At 44.2% G+C, this 26651-nt stretch overlaps 1 protein-coding gene across 5 annotated transcripts in view; it reads right to left on the reverse strand.

Annotated features, from left to right (window-relative positions):
* The window catches only part of MTHFS (methenyltetrahydrofolate synthetase), a 296448-nt gene that overhangs the window by 169409 nt on the left and 100388 nt on the right, over positions 1 to 26651 (reverse strand). For 4 of the 5 annotated variants that reach the window (XM_074399920.1, XM_074399924.1, XM_074399923.1 and 1 more), the window contains exon 4: positions 21724 to 21896. In XM_074399920.1, the coding sequence (XP_074256021.1) occupies positions 21724 to 21896 (173 nt within the window). Of the gene's footprint in view, positions 1 to 21723; positions 21897 to 26651 lie in introns of those variants that run through there. The other variant, XM_074399921.1, reaches the window with a different exon arrangement.

Consider the following 26651-nt stretch of genomic DNA (forward strand, 5'->3'; position numbering starts at 1 on the left):
CTCACACCAAATGACTTATTAAAAAGTCAAAACACGCTGGGCGCGGTGGCTCATGCCTATAATCCCAGCACTTTGGGAGGCTGAGACGAGTGGATCACGAGGTCAGGAGTTCGAGACCAACCTGGCCAAGGTGTTGAAACCCTGTCTCTACTAAAAATACAAAAATTATCTGGGTGCCGTGGCACATGCCTGTAATCCTAGCTACTCAGGATGCTGAGGCAGGAGAATCGCTTGAACCTGGGAGGCGGAGGTTGCGGTGAGCCGAGATCGCACCATTGCACTCCAGCCTGGGTGAGAGTGAGACTCCGTCTCAAAAATAATAATAAATTTAAAATTCCTTTAATTTAAAAAATTTAAAAAGTCAAAAAGCATTAATAACAGATGCTGGTGAGGTTGCAGAGAAAAGAGAAAGAGAACGCTGATACCTGTTGGTAGGAGTGTAAATTAGTTCAGCCATTGTGGAAAGCAGTACAGCAATTCTTCAAAGAGCAAAAAACAGTGCTACTATTATTTGATGTAGCAATCCCATTACCATTACTGGTATATGCCCAGAGAAATATAAATCATTCTACCACAAAGACACATGCATGTGAATGTTCACTGCAGCACTATTCACAATAGCAAATACATGACTCAACCTAAACACCCACCAATGACAGACTGAATAAAGAAAATGTGGTACATATACACCATGGACTACTATGCAGCCATCAAAAATAATGAGATGACGTCTATTGCAGGAACATGAATGAAACTGAAGGCCATTATTCTTAGCAAACTAGGGCAAAAACAGAAAATCAGATACCACATATTCTCACTTATAAGTGAAAGCTAAATGATGAGAACACATGAGCACAAAGAAGGGAACAACAGACACTGGGACCTACTTGAGGGTGAAGAAGGACAGGAGCAGAAAAAAATAATTATTGGGTACTAGAATTAGTACCTGGGTGATGAAATAATCTGTACAACAAACCCCGTGATACTAGTTCACCTATATAACAAACCCGCACATGCATCCCCAAATCTAAAATAAAAGTTAAAAAGAAACTCTCTAATGTGTTATTGCTGCAGGATGCTTATTGGAATACTCGGTAAAACAAGTCACCTAGGCTGGGCGTGGTGACTGTAATCCCAGCACTTTTGGAGGCCAAGACAGGTGGATCACCTGAGGTTAGGAGTTCAAGACCAGCCTGGCCAACAAGGTGAAGCCCCATCTCTACTCAAAAATATATTAAAATATTCACCAGGCGTGGTGGCAGGTGCCTGTAATCCCAGCTACTTGGGAGTCTGAGGCAGGAGAATCACTTGAAGCCAGGAGGTGGAGGTTGCAGTGAGCCAAGATTGTGCCACTGCACTCCAGCCTGGGCAACAAGAGAGAAACTCCATTTTGACAAAAAAAAAAAAAAAAAGTCACCTAAACACCCTCCAGAATTCAGTGGGAGTCTAATCCACGGAAAAGCTAGATGAGCACAACAGATACCCCCTCCAAGCTCTTCACAAACCAGTCTTTAAATGCTTTTGAGGTTGCATCTAAGTTGGTGTGGAAGAGTGTCATAACGACGTCTTCCAAAGGAAGGGTTATGGATCTAGACCAGGACTTTGCAATCCCTGTACTATCTTATTCACTCTTCCTTTCCCTGGGCCAGGACTTGGCCTTATTTTAAGACAAACCCCTAATTAGGCTTCACACTGTCTCTGTATTGTTAACCCACACAATGCCTTTAGGAATTATTCAAGGTGTAATTCTTAAATAATAGAGTCAAGAAAAATATATATGCAATTAAAATTGCAAAATTGTTTTTACAAATTTTCCTGCAGAAGTAGGAGATATTCCTTTAGAAACACACAATGCACACTCATCTTCTTTCACCTGAGAGCAATAACTCTCTTTCTGCAAAAATGAAATAGGCATGGAGGAAAAATTCACCCTATACCAATTCCAAATCTGGTTGGGATACAGGGAGAGCCAAAGGAGTGGTCGTATCAAAGACAGTCGATTTTCATTTCCAGAAACCCATGATAGACCACACAGCCATTAAAAAGTATAATTATGACAATTACACAGCAAACACAGAATATGCTCAGAATATGCCAATATAAATGATGGCTGTTCTGTGATTAAATTTTGTGTGAACATGGGCAATCACTTGAACAAAGCATGAATGAATATCAACAGCTTGATTTGTGTGGCAATGGTCAGAGCATGGGTTAATTTTTCTCTTTTTCTTTTTCTGCAGTTTGGTTTCCCTTAGTGTTGTCATACAACAAATAATTTGTAAAAAGCCATTAAGGTGCCTCGGTGACAATTGAAAAACCAATTATAAATTCCTGTGCCTCTAAAACGAGACAGAGCCAACGGTGCAGAGCCACCGCATGGAAAAGCAACAAGTCTCTGCCTTTGAATTTTTAAATTTTTTGCCTGAATAAAAGGAAGGCTTGATTTAAAGAGGAAGAGCTCCCGGTTTTTTTTTTTATCCGGGTGTAATTTACCTATATTTTATTCTAAGAATATGGCCTATTGACAAAAGCTCTCACAAGCAGTCTCTGAGATTCATCCCATGTAATCACTGCCATAGGGTCTTGTTGGAGATGCTGACCTACTGACACAATGCCCCACAGGAACAACCCAGGCCTCCCTGCAAGGCCCTTTTGCCTATACTTCTCTGAATCCCAAAGGAGTCACATCCCACTAACGGTTCCATAATCCGTGCTCTGGCAAAGCTGGGTCCATCCCTGGACCCCAGGAAGGGCCCTAAGTGCTCTGAGATGAGAGGCCAGGACCCAGAACCGGTGAGCGGACATTCTGGTTGGCTCCCCAACTCCCCCAGTGTGTAACAGGTTAGAGGTGCATCCCAACTGGTCTAAGTCAGTCACAGTGCTCCCATCTTCCTTACCGATGAATAGGTCAGGACCCCAGGATGGGGCTGGGCATGGTGGATCAAGCCTGTAATCCCAGCATTTTGGGAGGCCGAGGCAGGCGGATCACAAGGTCAAGAGATCGAGACCATCCTGGCCAACATGGCGAAACCCCATCTCTACTAAAAATACAAAAATTAGCCAGGCATGGTAGCGCATGCCTGTAATCCCAGCTACTCGGGAGGCTGAGGCAGGAGAATTGCTTGAACCTGGGCGGCGGAGGTTGCAGTGAGCCAAGATCGCGCCACTGCACTCCAGCCTGGTGCCTGGCAACAAAAAGAGATCCTGTCTCAAAAAAAAAAAAAAAAAAAAAAAAAAAAAAAAAAAAAACCAGGATGATGTTTTTCAGCATAAAGTTTTCCTGTGTCCTCAGGATTGATTCAACTGGGAGCCAGTGAGACTCTAGAGCAGGTTGCTGGAGGGGGTTCTCCGGATACCGCTGCACCTGCATGTGTGGGGCAGAACATCAGCACCCACTCTGCCGCCAGCCTGCGAAGAGCAGAACCAAGAGGATTGCGGGACAGTAGAAGGGGTGCTGCTAGATGCAGTCAGCTCCACGTCTCCCTACCTCTGGGTCTCAGGTCTTAAGGCCCTTCACGTTGACACCAGTTTGAATTTCAATCTTTCTTTGGCATCCCAGTGGATGTTAGACCACATCTCTCATCTCCCTCCTGAGCAGGACAGAGGAATGCAGCTGACACTAAAGGAGGCAGGCAGACAAAGGACTATCTCTAGGATCTTCTCACCCTCTTTATGCTCACTCATTTTTGCTACCATCTCCTGTACACTCATGTGCCTGGAATTTACGTTCCAATGACAATAGAAATGAAGTGGCCTATAGAGCTCATCTTCTGGGGAGAAAAAAGGGTACTTACCAAATGCAATTCAGAGGCAGAACTAGATCCTTTAACGCAGCAAAAACGTCAGTAATCACCTGGTCCTGCACTACCCCAAGCAGAGCTGGTTATTTCTTCATCACCACCAATATATTTTGTGCCCACTTCTATCAGAAACAGCCCCTATATTGTTACATAATTATTGGCTCCCACTAGACTTTGTCCTTCTTGAAGAAAGAATGTCTTATGTTAATAGGGGCTTGACTGTTAAATGAATGAAGCAACATCTTTGTCAAACCCATTAATTCCAACTTTGTTCACATCAAATCTGTGATATTTCTAATTGAGGATAGTAGACAGAATTTCTCAAATGACATTCCAAAGAAGTTTCACCCTAATCCCCTGGAATCTGTGATCATAATGAGCTATCACTCTGTGTTTATGTCATGTGGCATAACTGACCTCAAAAGGGTGAGTTAACCAGAAACCTAATGTAATGTTGCATGAGCCTTTAAAAGTAGAGCACTTTCTTTTTTTTTTTAATTGCATTTTAGGTTTTGAGGTACATGTGAAGAACATACAAGATGGTTGCATAGGTACACACATGGCAGTGTGATTTGCTGCCTTCCTCCCCATCACCTATATCTGGCATTTCTCCCCATGCTATCTCTCCCCAACTCCCCACCCCCTGCTGTCCCTCCCCTATTTCCCCCCAACAGACCCCAGTATGTGATGCTCCCCTCCCTGTGTCCATGTGTTCTCACTGTTCCAACACCTGCCTATGAGTGAGAACACGCGGTGTTTGATTTTCTGCTCTTGTGTCAGTTTGCTGAGAATGATGGTTTCCAGGTTTATCCATGTCCCTGCAAAGGACACGAACTCATCGTTTTTGTTAGCTGCATAATATTCCATGGTGTATATGTGCCACATTTTCCCTATCCAGTCTATCATCGATGGGCATTTGGGTTGGTTCCAGGTCTTTGCTATTGTAAACAATGCTGCAATGAACATTCGTGTGCACGTGTCCTTATAGTAGAACGATTTATAATCCAAAAGTAGAGAACTTTCTATGGCTGGGTCCATAAGAGGAAGGCAGAAGGGAAAGTTAGAGAGATTTGAGGAAGATTTGATGCCCTCTTGTGAAAGAGGGCACAAGCTAGGAAATGCAGGTAGCCTCTCAAAAGTGAGAGCAAGCCCTGGCCACCAGGCAGCAAGGACATGGGGACCTCAGTCCTACAGCCACACAGAACTGAATTCTGCCAACAACCTGAATGACTTGGAAACACAGTTACTCCCAGAACCTCCCAGAGCTCCAGCCAACAGACACTTTGATTTTAGCCTTGTGAGATTCTAACCAGAGTACCTAGTCATGCCTGCCTCCACTTCTGACCTACGACACTATAAAATAATAAATGGAAGTTTTGGGGTGAGAAAAAAAATTAAGTTGCTAAGTTTGTGGTAATTTGCTATGCAGCTAAGAAAACCAATACAGAGAGTTATTTGCAGAGGGGGTGGGGAAGCTTTGCTAAGCAAATGATTCGAGTAAGCCAGCTTTCAATTCTGATGTTCGCCTGCTTAGAACTAACCAGCTTCCAGGATGTTGGTAGAAGGGACTCTGGAGATTATTTGACTCTGGGTAAACAGGCTGCATTTTAAGCCAACTCTAATAAATTGGTGTGATTACCAGGTATGGGCTGTTAAGAAGAATTGTGAGGCCAAGCCTGGGTGCCAGGTAAAATAAATCTGTAATCCATGAGCAATACCCACCACTAGCAGAGGTCATGGCAATGACGGCATGCTTGAGAAACACCTGCCGTTCCTATTCTAGTCTGACCTACTCATTTTGGAACAATAGTTCCAGGGAAGGGGCAAGATTACATAATCAATCAAGACTAGAACTAGGAATCAAAGCCTCCTAGCACACAAATCTGATTTTCTTTGCACAGTGCAGAGTTTATTAACCTCAGCAGAACTAAAATATTAATCCTGTTCTAATTCGCACCTCAAGGCTCCCCCACACCCCGGCGGAAGCCCAGGGCTCATATCATGTGCACTGAGGTCTCTCTGGGGACAGATCCACCCTGAGGAGCTTATATCCCTGCAACCTGCTCAGAACCAGCCAGTGGGAGGAGGCCATCTCTTCCTTCCCCTTTCCCTCCTCCCAGGAAGTTGAGAATAAGCCATAACTTTTGGATGAAGTGAGAAGACTGGGAACTGGACTTCAACTCATCAGGACACACAAGGTAGAAGTCAGTGGAGAGGCAGAGGAAGCAAGCAGCTCACAGACCACGTGGAACTCCATAGCCCACCTTATTGGTACACACATACCAATGACACGCTGGCCCCACTCATTACTGAGCTGAGGGCAAAGCCAAGGTCCTACTCACTGGCAATGACTCACAGAAAATGCTATAAATAGGAACATTTATGGCCATATTTATACAGTCAAAGTTGGTTCAATGATAATGTATGGAAAAATATAATCTTCGCTGAAGAGGAATTTTAACCCCATTTGGGTATTATGTTCCCAAGTAGGGAAAAAAAAAAAAAAAAAAAAAAAAACCTGGGCACATAGCCTTAAGGAGTGCACTGGCCCCTGGTAATTGCTCTAATTACCTGTGAGTTAATTAGAGACCCATTTTGTATTCAGAAGTGAGATTTTTATCCTTCAAAATTTGCACTTCCAGAAAGCAGCTCATTCGCTATGCATCATAAAGTGAGCGTTCCCTGCTGATTTCTTTTCCTCATATGAAAGCTGGGCTTACTCTGGGACTGCTATAATCAGAAGTCCATTAGGCAGGGCCCAAAGAAGCCAAGAAGAGGTAGCAGGCTTCTGGGGCAGACAGACGGGTCTGGAATCTGTCTAGCCCCAGAAACACATAGTTGGAGAGAGTCTGATGATTTGGACAGCTTTTGCAGGGACTGCGTTTGCGTTTGCTCAGTCACAACCACAGACTTCCCAGGAGAAAACAAATACCAGACACCTCCGTGAATGAGAAACTCTCATTGCCTGGGTCCTAGTTAAAGTGCAGGAGAAGGCTTTCAGTTGCTTGGGTGGGGCCTGTCTCGATTCACAGTCATCCATGGGTTGACCCAAGGGCCAGGGCTGGGTAAATCCGAAGACTGTTATAATGTATACTGCATGCACCTTAGCTGGCCCCACCCGAACAATTGAAATCCTTCCCCTGGCTCTTATTAGGGCCTCGGCTATAACCCTTTCTTACCCACGGAGGTATCTGATACTTGGATTCTCCTGGAAAGTGCATGATTGTAACGCAAAAGCAGTTCCCGCAGGAAGCTGACCAACAGTCACAGCAATGACCAGGCTCCAGCACGCTCTTTAAAGCTGTGTGCCCAGGTTTTCTTTCTCTTGGGAACACATACACAAATGGGGTTAAAATGTCTATTCGGCAAAGATTGTATTTTTCCCTACGTTATCATTGAACCAGCCTTGGTTAAATAAATGTGGCCATAAATGTTCCTGTTTACAGTGTTTTCTGTGAGCCGTTGCCAGTAGGATCTTAGCTTGGCCCTTGGTTCAGTAATGAATGAGGCTGGTCTGACCTCATAGTCATCTGTCAGGGTGTCCCAAAGGCCGGGAGTGCATAGATTTGAAGGCTGTTGTAATGTTCTCAAAGGCATGGGGCTATTCATACTTTTAAACTCAGTAATCCAACAGCAGAGACTGTTTTAGACAAAAGGAAATCATCCTAAATAATGAAAAAAAACTTTACGCACTGTCTTAGCCTGGGTTTCCCAGAAAACTAGGCTGAAGTTACGAACATTTATGTGCAACTACTTTATTAAAGGGTGTAATGTCAAGGAAATGGGTAAGAGGAAAAGGGGAAGGAAGCAGAAAGAAGGAAGAGCATGGGGTGCCTTACTGAGCTGCCCATTGCTAGGTATTAAGCGAGACGGACTGCTTCATCTCACTAGACAGCCTCTCCAAGACCTAGCAAGACTGTGACTCAAGGTGTCCATGGGTGGGTGGGGGTGTGAGATGAAGACTTTATTCCATGGCTTCATCTCCCATTGGTCAAAGTCTTGCCCCACGAGGCATTAATTCCTTCATACTTCCAGGTTTACACATGTGTGGATACTGAGAGGGTCCCACCGTGTCTCACACCCCAGATTCCACAAGGAACCCGGAAGCAGGAGTTGAAATGCAATAAGCTGTGCCTCTGTGAAGTTGGACAGGGTATATCCAGAGTGGCAGTTCAGGAATCGATGCCCAAAAGCCATAGAGATGGGGAAGTTGCGAGGTCCTGAAAGGTCTGATACACACCTCAGTGTAGCTGTGGTTTTTCACTGTGTCCACCTCAGCGTGGGTTCCAGTGAAGAAGCCCCAGGCGTGTCATCTTCTGTGTGAATCCTTACTCTACCACTCACTAGCTGTAGGACTTAGGGCAAACTAACTTCTCTGCACCTAGAGATCCATGACTGTTGAATGAAAATAATGCCTACCACACAGAAAGGTTTCAAGGTTTGAATGAGATAATCTATGTAATGTATGTGGCCAGGAACATGAACTTAACAAAACTAAATATCCTCTTACATAATAATAAATTGAAACAACATAAACATCCAACTACTGAAAAATGGTTAAATAGGCCGGGCCCAGTGTCTCGCACCTGTAATCCCAGCACTTTGGGAGGCCAAGGCGGGAGGATCATGAGGTCAGGAGTGCAACCAGCCTGGCTAAGATGGTGAAACCTCATCTCTACTAAAAATACAGAAAAAATTAGCCAGGCATGGTGGTGGGCACCTGTAATCCCAGCTACTCAGGAGGCTGAGGCAGAGAATTGCTTGAACCTGGGAGGCGGAGGTTGCAGTGAGCTGAGATCACAACACTGTACTCCAGCCTGGGAGACAGAGCTAGACTCCATCTCAAAAAAACAAAAGGTTAAACCATGCTGCAACCAGTTAATGGACCCCTGTGTATCCTTTAAAAATTATGATACTGGGCCAGGCACAGTGGCTCAAGCCTGTTATCCCAGCACTTTGGGAGGCCAATGCAGGTGGATCATGAGGTCAGGAGTTCAAGACCAGCCTGGCCAAGATGGTGAAACCCCATCTCTACTAAAAATCCAAAAATTAGCCGGGCACAGTGGCAGGCGCCTGTAATCCCAGCTACTCAGGAGAATGAGGCAGAGAATTACTTGAACCTGGGAGCTGGAGCCGGAGGTTGCAGTGAGCCGAGATTGTGCCACTGCACTGCAGCCTGGGAGACAGAGCAAGACTCTATCTTAAAATATATATATATATGAATAATACTGAATAAGTGAAAAATGGAAAATTGCTTTTGATATTGAAAAAAACATAACAAATTGTATAGGTACAGTGTGGGAAGACAGTGGTAGAGACAACAGGAATTACCATCTGCAAATGCCTAGTAGGCACATGAACATGGGTGGCATTTGGGGGGAAAACACTAAAAATTGCTCCTGAATACTATTCACTTTTCTTTCTCGTTAACAGGACTTGAGATTTGTTCAGAGTAGCAATGTGCTCATCCTCAAGTGACAAATCATGATTTGTCTCTACCAATCTGGAAATTTTTTTTCCTCTAAATTTCCAACCTCCCTTGCAGCTGGAAAAGCCCATATGATCTGCTTCTGCACAAAATAATCTAATAGGAAGTCTGCTACTTCCCATTCAAGGTCTAGTAGAGCTTTGCTTTCCTGATAAAAAGGGGAAGTAATATGGCAGGCAGTGTCCCTTCCTCTTTCTTTCCACTTTGGATGTAGATGTGAAGTCTGGAACTGTGGCAGCCATCTTATAACCATGAGGTGACCCACATGAGGGAAAGGTCCAGAAATTCAGCTCTGTCATTTTTGAACCACCAAATCAATATCAAAAACTACTTTCAGTCTCTTGTTACATATTTGTTTAAACATCAAATATGTTTATAACCAAACACACACATAAAATTAAATAGGATAACATGCTAATCAATTTATATGCCTTATTTCATTGATTTTTACAGTAGATGTTTAAGGTATGCTTTATAATACTGACTTTACAAATAGAAAAACTGAGAGCCTGAGTGATTTACTCAAGGTCACCTCACTATTAAATCTCCAAAACATAATTTTACCCGATCTTTATACTAGAGTCCTACTTGCCACTTTAACAGCAAACAGTATACAGAATGCAAAAAAGATTGTAAGGCAGAGAAAGGGATGCTGAGCCATGAGAATGGTAACAGGCTGCTCAGTGGTGTTGGGGCCAGGCTAAGAGGTTTTCGCTTTGCTGTATTGGGGATAATGAGCAGCAGTATGCTAAGACCTGCCCATAAGCAAACATTACTGCCATGTTCCCAAGGCCATATGCATGATAGAGCTCAGTAAATGCTGGGTGATGTTCTCACTCATAGGTGGGTGTTGAACAATGAGAACACATAGACACATGGTGGGGAGTATCACACACTGGGGTCTGTAGCGGGGGGATGGGGGGACAGCAGGGGGGTGGGGAGGTTGGGGAGGGAAAACATGGGGAGAAATGTCAGATACAGGTGATGGGGGGATGGAGGCAGCAAACCACCTTGCCGTGTAAGTACCTATGCAACAATCCTGCAGGATCTGCACATGTACCCCAGAACCTAAAGTACAATAAAAAATAAAGAAAGAAAGAAAAGAAAAGAAATGCTGTGTGAATTGAACAAATAAATGAATGCATAAGCCAAGAAATAATTGGATAAAATTCTCTAGGTGCATAAGAAGAATGAATTAAAGCAATCAAGGCTAGAAGTAAGAAGACCATGTAGGAGTTTATTTCACAAGAGAAGTGTTAAGGTATGAAGTACTGCAGTGTCTGTAGGACTAGAGAGGAGGAAACAAATTCAGGAGCAATTCAGAAAACAGAACTGATAGGGTCACGGTCCTCACATGGCCACCAGCTTATCTTCCCGAAAGAGCACTGTTTGGCTGAACAAAAACTGTCGGTGTTTTCCCACACCTTGTAGAACATACCCTAGTTTGCCACCTACATTCACGGCCCTTCATCAACTTCTAGCTTTTAGAACTGTCCCAGAATAACTATTCATCAAACGTTGTTAAATAGAAATGCAAATTAATTCAACAATTTGCATAACACTTCATCATTCACAAATGTCTCTACTTATTTGTTTAGACCTTCCCTCATTTGCTATTTATTATTTTCCAACAACCACGTGGCTCGAGCAGGCAGAACTGGGCACTCACAAGTAGCATGATTTTGCAGATGGAGAAATGAAAATTCAGAAAGTCCGTTCGGCTGACCCTCCTCCTTGTTAAGCCTCCCACAGGTGCTGTCCCTGCAACTCCAAGCCTGTCCTGCTCTTCAACTTGGCTGCATCTCCCCTTGGCCCAGCCTCATGCTTGACCCACTCAGCTTCTGGCCCTGAATGGAGGACGTGCCAGCTATCCGTCTGACTCATCTAATCCTCAGATGAACTCATGATCAAATCCCACATCCAGACAGCTTTCTTAGCAAGAAAATTGAAGTCCTCTCTCTTAACCCAGAAATTGCATTACAGATCTTTGTCCCACGCACATGGATAATAAATTGCTCTATTGAACACTATCAAATATGAAACTTCTGAAAGCTTTTTAATGGACAAAGATGATCCTAAATCTTTCCAAATCTTCGCATGATGAATGCCCTTGCAAACATTTTCACTCTGGCTGGAATGTTTGTCAATATCTGGAGTTTCTGGCTAACGACAATTTGTCCTTCAAAACTCTACCTTAAGTCTACCTCTTTCAGGAAGTCCTCTGGGGCTTGGCTTGCTGCCCACCAAAGACTTATACTTCCTTTCGGTAGGTCAGAGCTGATTTTGGAAAAAGGCTATACAGCCAGGGAATACATTTCCAACTCTCTAAAGCCTAGATGGGGTCATTTGATTGGTTCTAGCCAATAAAATGTGAGGAAAAGAGATAAGTGTCACTTCCAGGCTAAGGTAATTAAAAACTTCATGTATCTTCTTCAATCTCTCTCTTCTCCTATCAGCTGGCTGGAGTTCAACTCTCATAGAGACCCCAGAAGCCACAGCACATTGAAGAGACATGGCCTCTATTAGATTGAATCTCCAGAGACATAGAGCAGAAGTTGTCCATCTCCCTACTCCCTTGCCCACAACCCCAATCCCCACCCACCAAAACCACCTGCAATAAACTATTAAATGGATAATAACTTCCATAAAGTCAAGCGACTGAAACTCGGAATTTTGTTGCTGCTGCTGCAATGCTACAGATAGTATTATCATAACTAGTAGACCCTTCCAATTTCTCCTGTATAGTTTAGTATTCCCTTTTAAGCTGTCCTGGAACAGAAGTCCATGGCTGCTCTTGCTTTATTATATAACACATATACTCATGTGTCCATCTTTCCTACTGGTTTACATCTCCTGAGGGGAGGTACTGGATCATTCTTTTTTTTTTTTTTTTTTTGAGACAGAGTTTTCGCTCTTGTTACCCAGGCTGGAGTGCAATGGCGTGATCTCAGCTTACTGCAACCTCCACCTCCTGGGTTCAGGTGGGTCATTTTTTTTTATTGTATTTTAGGTTTTGGGGTACATGTGAAGAAGATGCAAGATTGTTGCATAGGTACACACATGGCAGTGTGATTTGCTGCCTTCCTCCCCTTCACCTATATCTGACATTTCTCCACATGCTCTCTCTCCCCACCTCCCCACCACCCCTCCCTCCCCCATTTCCCCCCAACGGACCCCAGTGTGTAGTGCTCCCCTCCTTGGGTCCATGTGTTCTCATTGTTCAACACCCGCCTATGAGTGAGAACATGCGGTGTTTGATTTTCTGCTCTTGTGTCAGTTTGCTGAGAATGACAGTTCATCCATGTCCCTACAAAGGACACGAACTCATCGTTTTTGATGGCTGTGTAATGTTCCATGGTGTATATGTATCACGTTTTCCCTGTCCAGTTTAGGTGGGTCATTCTTAACACTCTGCATGTCTAGCTACTGGAACAGAATGGCTAGTCATGAATGTTTGCCAAATCAATTTTTGAAAAAATAAATGAAAGTCTATGATGTTTAGTAGTTTATGTAGCATTTCCCTGTATTTGATTTCAGTTTTCATCTGTGCTCACTCAGTGTATGTTTGTATAAAACTGTTCTCTGAGATCGAGACCATCCTGGTCAACATGGTGAAACCTCGTCTCTACAAAAAATTAGCTGGGCATGGTGGCGCGTGCCTGTAATCCCAGCTACTCAGGAGGCTGAGGCAGGAGAATTGCCTGAACCCAGGAGGCGGAGGTTGCAGTGAGCCGAGATCGCGCCATTGCACTCCAGCCTGGGTAACAAGAGCGAAACTCCCGTCTCCAAAAAAAAAAAAAAAAAAAAAACTGTTCTCTGAGTGCATAGACTCTGGTAATATAGTTCTTATTATTCTGGTTTTACCAAAGAAAACTTTGACACTCAGAGCTTTTAAATTGTCAGGGTGGTCTCGCTAAGCACGAATACCTTGTGCCATACAGTATGTCTCTTAACTGATTCTCATTTTGAGAATCATTCGAGAATCATTCTCAGTAATGATTATCTCTTAACGATTCTCACTTAGATGTATGTGGTCAGAGTGACCTAGTTAATAACTGCCCTTCTGACGTAGCAACATTTTCTCTCTTTGTTCTTTGAAGAATTGTTAAGAGATTTCGCTGCCTGGTGAGGTATATGAGGAATGTCAGTTCTCTCGTCCTCAGCCCAGCCTGTGCAAATATTGTCTCAGAAACCTAGATTGCCATAAAACATATATGACTACTTTGTAAATCATAGAGGTAACAGCAGGTGAGCTGGTGGCCAGATGCATGCCTCTGAATTTAATTCAGTGTGCTGTACTCTGGAATCACTGATGGGTTTAAACCCAGAAAATTGAAGTTCAATAGTAAACGCCAGAGGTCAGCAACCTGGCACTGACACCCCTCTCTGTAGCAGACACTGTTGGCTGCCTACTCAAGGGCCAACCTCCTCTTCGTCCTACGAAAACCTGATTTTACCCAGGGACTACAATCTCCCACCCAGGCATGGGCTACTGCTTTAGGAAGAAGCATGGCCCATAATGCTGGTTCAGAGATGTGAGGAGAAGTCTGCTGGGGACCACCTGTGAAAGATGAAAAAGAGACACAGAAGGAGGTGATCTCTCTTTTTCAGGTGAGTGTGGCCAGGTGTGGATGTGATGTGTGGAACCACTGATGAAAGCAATGTGCAGGGAAGGCCAGAGCCAAAACACATGCAGGGAAGAACAGCCGGAGCTCTGAAGGGTCACACTTCCAGTTTGTGTGACCCATGGGCTTCCTTCCTATGCGAGATGATAAATTCCTGGGTCCATTAAGCCATTTTGAGCTTACTTGCATTTGAACACACTGTAAACAATACATTACCAATATCAGCCAGTCATTCAATTTGGTTAACTGTTACAGAAACTCAAGAGAAGCTGAACCAGGCATGGTGGCTCACCTTTGTGAGCAAAGCTACTCAGGAGGCTGAAGGAGGAGGATTGCTTGAGCCCCGGAGACTGAGATCAGCCTGGGCAACATAGCAAGACCCCATCTCAAAAAGAGGGAAAGAGGGAGAGAAGCCTAAGTAAGGAAGGAGGTTATTTCTGTCCTGTAATAGTAAACCTAGAGATAGATCATTCCTGGCATTGCTTTGCCAGCTCAAGGATGTCAGGACCAAGATCTCTAAAAGTATCTTGCCTTTTCCTCATATTTGGAAGAAAGATGCTTCAGCTCCAGTCATTGTATCCGAGTTCCAATAATGGGGAAGGACCAGGAGGAGGAAGGAACAGTGTTTCAGAAAGCAAAACCTTCTCAATAATCCCCAGAAGGTTTTTGTTTACAACCACTGGTTTCAAAGATGGTGTAGAATAATAGTTTTCATCTGAGTACAATGTAATTCTCAATAAAGGGGTTTTTGTTTGATTTTGTTTCATTTTAGTAAGAAAAAGGAGAAGAATAGCTACTGGGCAGAAAAACAAAAGTTTCCGCCATATCACTTTTTAATGTGTAGAGCTGAAACTCCCATTGAAACAAGAGCCAGTGTCCTCAACTGGAATATCGAGAATTCAATCAAAGTAGGCAAGGAGCAGTCAAAAAATATCATGCATGAATGAATGACCTCTGACACCATACAAGGTCTAACAAAGGAGAGGTTTTGTAACCAAAGAGGATACAAGCGAGGGATCTGGACAGCAAAGGTGGGAGCTTAAACCATCATCTGAGCATGGACCTCAAGAAGATCGCGACAAGGAAACGGTGCTTTGCCTCAGCCGGGGAGCTGTCTGGGAAGGAACGAGTTGGAAGGATTGTTAGTCCAAGGTGTGCTGACACAGTAATTAGAAAATCTGCATGTGGAAGGACGGTACAAAAAGGCAGCTCATAACCCCCACTTAAATGATGTTATTCTTCTGTTCAAGAGCTTCTCTAGCCTGTTACCAGATGGAGAGTGAACCCTATGCAATCATCTTCCTCATCTCCCAATTTTCTAATAAAATGTCTAAAAACAGAAAAGTCTGTATCAGTGCGATGGAGAGTGCCATCAAAGGCAAGAAATTTTATAGCATTCATGTAGATTGAAATGGGCTGGAGAAATTTCTGCTCATCTCCTAGTTGATAGCATCTAAAGTAAAAGCTCTTGTAGGTAGCAAGCGGGTTGTAGCCCTAGCAGAACCATTCTTCAGGCATTCTTTTTCTCTTGTCACTCAGATTCAATTTGCTCATACACTTGGCCTCTGTCTGATATTGTCCAATGGTTAACATGCAACAATAAGCTTTCCAGGGAGTGGAGAATGCTTCCTGATTTGTGGCATTTGCTGATTTCCATGATAAATAATTCCACTAAGGTCAGTTTCAGTTCAGTTCTTTGTCACTGAACAAAGAGTTGGAAATATATGTACGTAACTGGCTCTCATGAGCTAGTGAAAGGCAGCTCCACGGCACCACTGGCACAGATTTTAAACGCTCTGTTCTGGGTTTCTTGTGGGTTGTTACTTTTTTACAACAAACTTTTTCCTTTTTAAATTTCATTTAGCTAACTTTGATTACTTATCTTCAGGTTCACTGATCATTTCCTTGGCTCTGTTGCGTCTACTAATGAGCCCATAGAAAGAATTCTTCTGTGTTACTATGTTTCTCAGTCCTAGCATTTTCATCCAATTTTTTCATAGTTTCCATCTCTCTAATAAAAGTACCCACCTGCTCCTGCACGTTGCCTACCTTTTCCATTATACTTAACATATTAATCATTGTTTTAAATTTCCCGTGTGATAGTTCCAACTTCTGTGTCGGATCTGAGTCTGTTATGGTTTCTTTCTCTCTCAGTGTGTTGGTTTTTTTCTTGATTCCTTGTATGCTTCATAAATACATGTTGAAAGCCGATAGGACATTAGAGAATGTATTAAGTAAGTATTATGCCTGGAAATCCCTTTCCTTCTGTCAGGACTTTTATATGAGGTTTGAATCAACATAGTTGGAAGTTAAACAAGTTTTGGAATTTGTTGTTATGGTTAATCTCAGTGTTTTACAGTCTTCAAAATTCTCTGGTGTTGCTTGCTTTTTGTTCATAGTAGGGGGCTGGTATGCCAGAGATGGTTTCTTTTTTTTTTTTTTTTTTTTTTTTTTTTAGACAAAGTCTCACTCTGTGGCCCAGGCTGGAGTGGTGCATTGGCACGATCTTGGCTCACTGCAACCTCCACCTCCCAGGTTCAGGCAATTCTCCTGCCTCAGCCTCCTGAGTAGCTGGGATTACGCCCAGATAATTAATATATATTTTTTAGTAGAGACAAGGTTTCACCATGTTGGTCAGGCTGGTCTCGAACTCCTGACCTCATGATCCACCCGCCTCAGCCTCCCAAAGTGCTGGGATTACAGGCATGAGCCACCATGCCCGGCCCAGAGAGGGTTTCTTAACATGCTCTACCCACAACTTTCGGGCTTTTCTTTGCACCGAATTTCAGAGGAGGTTTCTTCCCATGCTGTTGCCCCTCTCCTAGAATATACCAATGTTACTTGACATTTATTAGCCTGATGAGGTGGGTGAAAAATGGGGGGAAGCATTTTCAATATTCTTAGTTAAGCCTCAGACATGGATAGGCACTGTACCCACGAATCTTAAGGGTGGGATATTTTCAGTGGTCCTCCCTGTTCCCAGTTGTAGATCTGGACTAGGTACCTATCCTTACCCCTCTCTTAGGGGCAGAGGGTTTTCTGTTTTCTTCCCCCCACTGCAATGAGTTTTCACCAGTGCCGTACAGGCAAAGGGGTTTTCCCTATCCCACGGGACTTGGGACTTAGACCCAGAGAGAAGACATGCTGTTCCACTCCCCGAGTCCTGCACCAGAAGGGACACTTTCTGAGGATGCTCACCCTGCCCCTAGTGTTTTTTCTGAGTACCAGTCGAAATCCTTGGAGAAGAGTCTCAGGTGGGTGGGAATTCCCTTTGCGTCTGTGGTCCCAGATACTGCATAACGTCTCACAAGCCCACACTGTGCCTTTAACATTCTGTCAAGGTTCGCTGAATTCTTCTTACCAGCATCCACTGCCATCTACCCTGGGTAAGTAAATGCTCATGACCCATCTCTTCTTGGCGATGCTGCCTTGCCCTAGGTTTTATTTCAGTCCGTTATCCTGCAGCCTCAGCTCCCTGATGAATTCAAGAAAAGCTGTGTATTTGTAGGTTTCCAATACTGCCTTTGCTGGAAAAATGAAAACTATTTTCCTCCATGCTCTCTCCCAAGCAGAAGCCAGAAGCCCCAAATGGGGACTCTTTCTATAAAAATTATATGAGGATGCTATGTTCAACTCTATAGTAAATTTCAAAATCTCTCTGAAATACACATTTTAAAATCTTCTTCTCAAAGTTATATAAAATATTCTGAAGACATGGAAATGCCTTGTTGATGGTCTGAACTCAGTGGGACACACATTTTTTTCAGAGTCTTTAACTCTGCCTTGTCTGTTTCTCTTGTCACCACCTTGATGACACTTAGAGCAAAACTACATCACTTTCTGGTCACTTTCAGGTAATTCTTTTTAAAGTCCAGTTGCATTTAAAACTTAAACTTCTTATGCTATCTCCTCTCCCAAGTGTTCTCTTAGGTACACCGACTGACCATCCATGCCCTCCACGTAGCTAACAGGCACTCAGGTGCCAGTTCTTTGGGGAGGTGAGAGGCAGCAGGGCATGAATTTTTCAGAAAGGTACTCTCCATGACGCAGGGAGATGGCTCTGACGCCGCTCTCGATGTGGAATATTTAGTATTTGTTTTCCTCCACTTTAAGGCATTGACGGCAATTCTAGACAACACAGACAGCCATGGGTTTATTATTGTAAGTTCTGGGGTACATGTGCAGAACATGCAGGTTAGTACACATGTGCCATGGTGGTTTGCTGTATCCATCACCCCATCATCTACATTAGATATTTCTCCTAATGCTATCCTTCTAGCCCCCCACTTCCCTGCTATCCCTCCTATAGTCCCCCAACAGGCCCCCGTGTGTGCTGTTCCCCTCCCTGTGTCCATGTGTTCTCATTGTTCAACACCCACTTACAAGAACATGCAGTGTTTCATTTTCTGTTCTGGTGTCAGTTTGCTGAGAATGATGGTTTCCAGCTTCATCCATGTCCCTGCAAAGGACATGAACTCATCCTTTTTATGGCTGCATAGTATTCCACGGTGTATATGTGCCACATTTTCCTTATCCAGTCTACCACTGATGGGCATTTAGGTTGGTTCTAAGTCTTTGCCATTGTAAACAGTGCCTCAATAAACATATGTGTGCATGTGTCTTTATAATAGAATGATTTATAATCCTTTGGATATATACCCAGTAATGGGATTGCTGGGTCAAACGGAATTTCTATTTCTAGGTCCTCGAGGAATCGCCACACTGTCTTTGACAGTGGTTGGACTAGTTTACACTCCCACCAGCAGTGTAAAAGTGTTCCTATTTCTCCACAGCCTCTCCAGCATCTGTTGTCTCCAGATTTTTTAATGATCGCCATTCTAACTGGCGTGAGATGGTATCTCATTGTGGCTTTCATTTGCATTTCTCTAATGACCAGTGACGTTGAGCTTTTTTTCCATGTTTGTTGGCTGCATAAACGTCTTCTTTTGAGAACTGTCTGTTCATATCCTTCGCCCACTTTTTGATGGGGTCGTTTCTTGTAAATTTGTTTAAGTTCCTTGTAGATTCTGGATATGAGCTTTTTGTCAGATGGTAGATTGCAAAAAAAAATTTTCCCATTCTGTTGGCTGCCGGTTCATTCTAATGATAGTTTCTTTTGCTGTGCAGAAGCTCTTTAGTTTAATTAGATCCCATTAGTCTATTTTGGCTTTTGTTGCCATTGCTTTTTGGAAAACCATGTTTATTCGTATTCTTTCACACAAGCTTCCCCTCTCTAGTGTATCTTCTGCATTTCAGAGAGAAACCACATTCGATAATGCAATAATGTCATCTGATTATCTTTGAGCAGCTCCCCGTCGCTAAGAGGACAACGCTAAATTCCTTAATAGGAACTACTATAAGGGAAGAGGCGCGAGGAGCTAACATTTGCTGGAAGTCTACAGTGTGCCAACCACTTTACAAGGGTCATTTGAATCTTATAACCCCCTTGAGAGGTTAAGTCATTATTCCAATTTTTTAACTAAAGAAAGTCACAGATGAAGTCGTTACCTACGGCACAGAGCTAGAAGCATAGATGTGGGATTTGAATCCAATTCTAAATCTAAGTTTGAAACCTGAACCCCAGTTTCCAAGGCCCAGCTGATCCCACTACTACACTTAGCTGCCTTCCTGCCTGATGTGGAACCTCTGTCTTTGAGCAGGGGTTCCCAACCTTGGCTGCATATTGGAATCCCCTGGGAAACTGTTTATGAGCTGGTGGGGGTGGGAGTGGTCTGGAGGACGGTAGGTGTTTGAAAGCCCCGGGGATTTCGGTGTGCTGCCAAGGCTGAGAACAACTGCTTTAGAGCTCATCTCTGACCTGTCTTCCAGGTGCTCTGCTCCAACCTTACAGAGATTCTTGGGGGCTCTCCCACGTGAGGCATGCTTATTCTACCTCTGGGCCTTTCCACATTCTATTCTCTGGGAGTCGAAACTCTCTCCCATCATTTCTCATCCTACAAGACTCTACCCCAGTGTCACCTCCTCTGTGACAGCTTCTTGCTCCTTTATCCTTGCTCCTTTATCCTTAAGGCACATTATGTATAAATCTGTTGCCATTTATTCCAAGTTATTTTAATGATTATTGAACAGTAATTCTCCCCTTTGAGAATCTGAGTACTTTGATTAAGTATTCTCCTCTGTTTCTCCATCTCAACATCATCCGTGACCCACATCAGGCCCTCAGAAATATCAAATTAATAAACTTCACTTTCATAAGAACGAAAGTCATATTCGGGCAAGGAAGACTGTCCTTGCTCTCAGGTTCTTCTGTCGCTGACCATGGTGAGCTTGACCTTGAAACCACATGGGTGGAGTCTTGACATACAAAGAGCAATCAGGCAGCTGCAGGAGAGAGCTGGCCTTGCAAATGTAGCCCCTTAAGGTGACAGCTTATGCGACAGCTGGCGTTCTGCTGCCCCAGCCAGGCCCAGCTTCCAGCCGGGCCCTTCCCTGCTTGCCTGCTGTCCTGTTCCCTGGGCTCCATCTGCAGGACAGGACAGCTCCCATTTCCTTTCACTCCACTCTGAGGAACATCACATTGTGGACTGAACTTGAAGTTCAAAATTCCCAGAAACACTCCACTTTAGAATAGTGACCCTCAGGAGTGGAAGGCAAGGCTGGCACCTAGCATGTCCCATCAGAGTCTATGAGCTACTGTCATATACAGCTCCTCTTGTAAGCCTCTAAACTCCTCTCAAAAGTAGGCATTATTGTCCTCATTGAACAGATCAGGAAAGCACAGGTCAGCAGCAACAAGGGACTCATGGCTCATTGCACACCCAATCAGACACAGAGCCAGGATCCAATGGCAGGTCCCCAGGCCCTGGAGCCTGTACCTCCATCGCTCAGAGCCACCTGATTCCACCGCAGACATTCCTAGGAGGTGAAGCAGAGTTTCTCAACCTTGGCACAGCTGACATTTCGGACTAGATAAATCTGCTGTACAGGGGCTGTGCTGGGCACGGTAAGATGTTTAGCAGATTCCCTGGCCTCTGCCCATTAAATGCCAGTAGCACCTCCCAGTTGTGACCACACAAAAATATCTCCCAGTTAGGAGAATGAAAACCAAAAATTGCCAAATAACCCCTGGTGGCAAAATCCCCCCTAGATGTTCACAGATTAAAGGATTTGACCCTATTCCAGTCTCAGATCTGGCTTGCAAATAACAAAATGATTCTGGTTCATTTCAAGGAAGAAAAAAAGGGATGCCTTGGGAATGGTATTGGATGACTCCTAAGATCCATGGGGATGCTGTAGAATAAGGTTCAGAAAAAAAGAGGAGGTAATAGAGGGGGCCCAGATCACCAAAATCACACCACAGGAAGACTTCGTTCATTCCTCCAACAAATATTTAATTTAACAACGATGGATTGGGTGCCTACCATGTGCGAGGCCCTTGGGGTACATTGGCATACAAAACAGACAAAGCACTCATCCCCAGGAAGCTTATATTCCAGTGGAGAAAATCATGAATAGACATTTTAGAAAGTAAGTAACATGGTATATTAGAAAATGGCAAATGTAGCCTCCGTAAAACGTAGAGGAAGATAAGGGAGAGACTTATCTTCCCCTTAGTAGGTAGCCATGCTATACTGGACAGTAAATATTTGAACACCTCTCTGGTAGAGCCTCGAGGATGCTGAGAGGGGACAGGGAAAGATAGGTCTGATTTCGTCTAGCTGAGACATCACTGCCACACGCAGGTCACTCCTTACTTCCGGCACCTGCCTGCTGCCCACCTGAGACCCTGAGTATCACTTCTACCCCAAGACTGTGGATGTCATTGACAGAGGAATGAATTCTCTCTCACCTGCTTCTCAGCATCGCTAACTCCAGCTTTACGGTCTCAGGTGGAAGCATCTGCTTGGACAAGCCAGGATCACATGACTGCATCTCCGCTCCCTGGACATGGGATGGCAAACATCTGGCCATTTTGGTTTCTGCAGTAGGACGTACACATCCTCTCCCACATCCGATGCCAGGCTGAGAAAATAAAAGAATGCCCATTGTGAGGACATAACCTCAGAAATCAGGCCAACAGGCAGGGCCGATGAGAGGAATGAGAAGATCACAGCACATTAGCGGAGAGTTTATGAGATGAGATTCTGATTTCAGAGGCCAGCTCCGTTGAGCCCATTATGTGTCTTCTTATAAACAGATCCTTTTAAAAAAGCCAACAAACTGGAAATAATTCTGTACAAACTAGATTTCCACTTCAATGAGTCTGTATTAAGCAAAGTCTGATGAAGAAAAAATCGAGCCATTTAGATTGCTGTTTCCATAACCAGCACTGAGCATCGTATTTAAATGTGTAGGGACAGTGATCAGGGCACGGGGAGGGGGGTAGTCATCATTCCAAATGCAGCATCTCTCTCCTGTGTTGTATTAAGTACCTCTACTGGCCATTTGCCTGAACATGAAGAATTGATTCATCTTCCAACTGTTGTCAAGATGTAGTTCAGTCACAGAGGTTAACAAAAACAAAACATCTAAATCAGCAGAGCAATGAACATCCATGCTCCTTCCCATTTTGTTAATCTATTTAAGCCAATTTTACTTCTATTGTTTATGAGATTTTCCTGTTGGTTGGTGGCATCGCAACGCACATTCCGTCAGGACACACCATCACAGCCATTCTGTTGCTGATGGCCCAGATCTACCACAATCAGCAGTTGGCCACGCTCTACCAGTCAATAAATATTTCAACACCTCTCTGGTAGAACCTCTGGGGAAACTGGCCCTTCTTCTATGCAACCCATGAAACGGGAATTTGGAACTGACTTTACAGGGCATGGGATCCACTTCAGAGCAGCGAAAACAGAGGCCAGAGGAAAGCAAGGACTTCCTTAAAGATACACAATAAGCTCCGCCTTCCCCGTTTCCTTTCTGGTTCAAGATGAGAATGAAGATCAGAGAACCCAGAGCGGCTCTGTTCAGTGAAAACACAACGCAAGCCACAAATGCATAAATAATACATATTTCATTTATCTCAGTATATCCAAAATATTATCATTTTAACATGTCATCGATAGAAAAAACTATTAACTAAATCTTTTACATTCTTTATGAAGTTTTCAAACCACAGTGCATTCTCTATTTCAGCACATCGCCACCAGGATGCCCTCCCCACTTTTTAGACAAATGTTTTCTATCAGTGTGCTTGGGTTTGCCATAATGTGAGGCTGAGTTGCTGTGGCATCTTGATTCTCTCCCTGGGTCTGCGTTCCCTCCCCTGTGCCTGACTGAGCCCACTCATTGTTTTTCCCTTTATTACATAGGACAGCCAGGGGAGGAGGGGACCCCAGCTCTGGGAGGCTGCTGGGAGGCAGGAGGCATGCTTGCGGATGGATGAAATTATGTCGGCATTATTTTTTAATTTTTTAAGAAATAAATGGTATCTTATTAAAAAAAAAACAAACAAACAAACAAAAAAAAACTGCATGCAGTTCCTGAGGCTACCACACTGGACAGCGAGGGAGCGTGCTCCATTTTTGCATCTGGAAAGTTTTCTCTGATTAACCAGTGAGTTCTCAAAAAAAAATTTTAAGACTTCGCAAAATGTGGGAAAAAAATAGTCTAATAATTAGAAACTCCAGGTTAGGCGTTTAGAAGAGGTTGAGTACCAAGGCCGGGCGTGGTGGCTCAAGCCTGTAATCCCAGCACTTTTGGAGGCCGAGGCGGGTGGATCACGAGGTCAAGAGATCGAGACCATCCTGGTCAACATGGTGAAACCCCGTCTCTACTAAAAATACAAAAATTAGCTGGGCATGGTGGCGTGTGCCTGTAATCCCAGCTACTCAGGAGGCTGAGGCAGGAGAATTGCCTGAACCCAGGAGGCGGAGGTTGCGGTGAGCTGAGATCGCGCCATTGCACTCCAGCCTGGGTAGCAAGAGCGAAACTCCGTCTCGGAAAAAAAAAAAAAAAAAAAAAAAAAAAGAGGTTGAGTACCTTGCAATGCCTTGGAAAACTAAGTGCATTTCCCTCTCTGGCAATCTTAAGGAACAACTGGACTCTACAGTTACTGAGGGCTGACTGTGCACCAGGTACGGAACCAGCTGCTGAGGATGCCCCATGTACAAGACAGGCTTTCCCTGTCATCAGAGCCCTCGTTCCTCAGCAGAGGAGTGGTCTGTGCAAAGAAGGGGCTGGGGATGAATGCACACCATGTCTGTGATCGTGGGATTCTGGCCTTGCTCTGTGGGACACCTGTGGCCACCAGAAAGAGAATAAAGGGCTGGAACTTAGAATGCTCATAAAGCATTCCTCTTCTTTCAATGCCTTCAACCAATTGAGAGATGCCACAGAATTCAGATGGGGATCAGTGTGTCCGTCTGATGGCTGCTAGTTAGCTCCAAGGATAAAGCGGTCTTCCTTCTCCCTCCTATGGGGGAGCTCTTAGTTACAGAAACAACAGCTGGACACCTGCGTCTCTCCTCACCAAGAATCTAGGCCTACCCCATGCAAGAATGCATGAAAAATGCCCAAAAAAGAAGTCCAAATGAGAGGGGAAATTAGGCTCTGTAGGGGCAAAGCCGTATTCTAACCCCGTCATCAAGTGAGCCGATCCGATCACACTAGGGGTAAGAAGAGCAGGGCCTTCTCCTCAACCCCTCTGTAACTCTGGAAGTTCCCAGGAGCCAGCCTGGTCAGGGAAACATGGTTTCTCTTCCTCAAGGTGACTGATCTACAGCCTTCACAATGAAACACATGGTCAACCAGGAGCACTGGTGTACTCTGAGAATTGGGACAGAAGAGGGAGACCAGAATTTCATCAAGACAGGCCTGTTCCTCCTTTCTGTATGGCTCCTCTGCAGGCAGCAACCTCTCCTTCGGGAGTGACGGCCAGTTCCATTTCTGCCACCATTCCAGAGCTCTGGAATGGTCCAATGCATATTAACTAAAGGCCATACTGAACTTTAGGCCGAAAGGCAGCCACTACTCTATTTCTAACTTTAAATTATGCATGGCCACATTGTCTAGATAACCCACACAGAAGTAAGTGACACATACAAACGGCCACACAGAAATTCTCCAAGAATTACAATGCCAATCACACACATGGTGCTCTAAGTTGGGCCTCAGGTCTAATTTCCCAAGAAAAGCTAAAGTCCAAAAACGTTAAGTTCTCTTCCCTTGTAACTTAAAGTTCGTGCAAATTCTCATGGTTTCTTTTGTTTGCTGACCCTTCAATTCAATGTGTCGATCTCAGCCGGTAAGGTTACAGCCTGAGTAGAGAGAAGCTTCTGTCAGCAGCTCACCATGTGGGCTCTCTTTCTGGAGTGGCTTACACTCTTTCAGGCTCGGTATTTTAGACCCTAAATGTCCATAGACTACAGAAGGTATCAGAGCACCAGCCTCAGCCACCATCATCCTTAGATACCAGTTGGCCCAGGGGACATTCATGTTTCATTAGCAGAGGGTTTATAAGATGAGATTCTGATTTCAGAGGCCAGTTCGGTGGCCTCTAGTGCCCAATGTCACCCAGACCCACATTGCTATTATGGGCAAACAATCCAGTAAGATTTAGTGGCCTCTTGGGCAAACAGAAAAATCCTGAAAGTAAAAGCTTCTTTGTTTCAGTTGTGCCAGGATGCCGGCCCGCCCATGCTGGTCATCTAGAGTTCATGACCAGCGAGCGTTCACTCAAGTGGAAGAAACCTCTCATCAAGGGCGCAGCTGTCCTCCCAAGTCCTCCTCCTCCCTAACCAGGCACAAGATAGAAGCTCTCTCAGCCCTGGGCTTCCTCTGGAAACCCGAAGAGAGGTAATATCCTCCACCATGTGCTCTTCCCCCGAATTTTGCCTTTTCAGCTTTTAATTTCTCGTGCCTTAGTTAACCTTCTCAGCTCTGATGGGAGTATAAAAACCCTTTGCACCCACTCTTTTTCTGTTTCAGCAAGATTTGATTTATCCTGGATGCCAATCCCTTAAACCAGGGCTGGGAAAAAAAAAAAAAAAAAAAAAAAAGGATGAAAGCAGAAACAAGCAAAAAAAAAAAAAAATTTATTTGCCTTTTACCCCCAATCCTCAGCAGTACATGAAGTGTAAATGCTGGAAATCAATGCATGGGCACTTGAACCTTGTGCCACAGGGACTTGGGCAAAACACCATGAAGGGTCTGCCTCCTCCTCTACAGTCTAGGGCATGGCAAAGGCCTTGCCCTCTTCATGTGGGACTCTGCAGTCCCCAAGGAGTAAAGCTGCTTCATCAGTATCAGCTCCATAAGAAAGATTGTCCCGAGACCCAGGAGGAAATACCTACTTCAGCCTGAGACTAGACTTCTGCATGCTAAGCTCTCAAACAAGTCCATCTTGACCTAAGATAAACAAGGCAAAGCCTTGCTTGGGTAACCAACTGACCAATGAAGTCCATTCACATGAAAGACGCCTGTTCAGCCAGCACCTATTTCAACCTGCTACTCACCTAAAAACGTCAGTCACACTAAAAACGATTGCAGACTAAACACGAAGTAGTCTAATTAAACCTTCCAGGCTGTGCCAATCAAGTCTCGCCATGCAGGATTTTGCTTACTATGCCATTACCATTTCTCTCTACGGTTTTCCAGTCAGTACATCATATTTTCAAGATTCAGGGCAGTGGTTAATTGCACTTCTCTCCATTTCATATTGTGGAACACACGCATCTCATAGAAATCAAAATACCTATTTATTGCTGGAAAAGTTGGATGAGATTAGAAAATGGAAATTATACCCAAGGGCAAAGTGCTTTTTCCCCATCC

The sequence above is a fragment of the Saimiri boliviensis genome, chromosome 5 (genome assembly GCF_048565385.1).
Source record: "Saimiri boliviensis isolate mSaiBol1 chromosome 5, mSaiBol1.pri, whole genome shotgun sequence".
NCBI lineage: Eukaryota > Metazoa > Chordata > Mammalia > Primates > Cebidae > Saimiri > Saimiri boliviensis.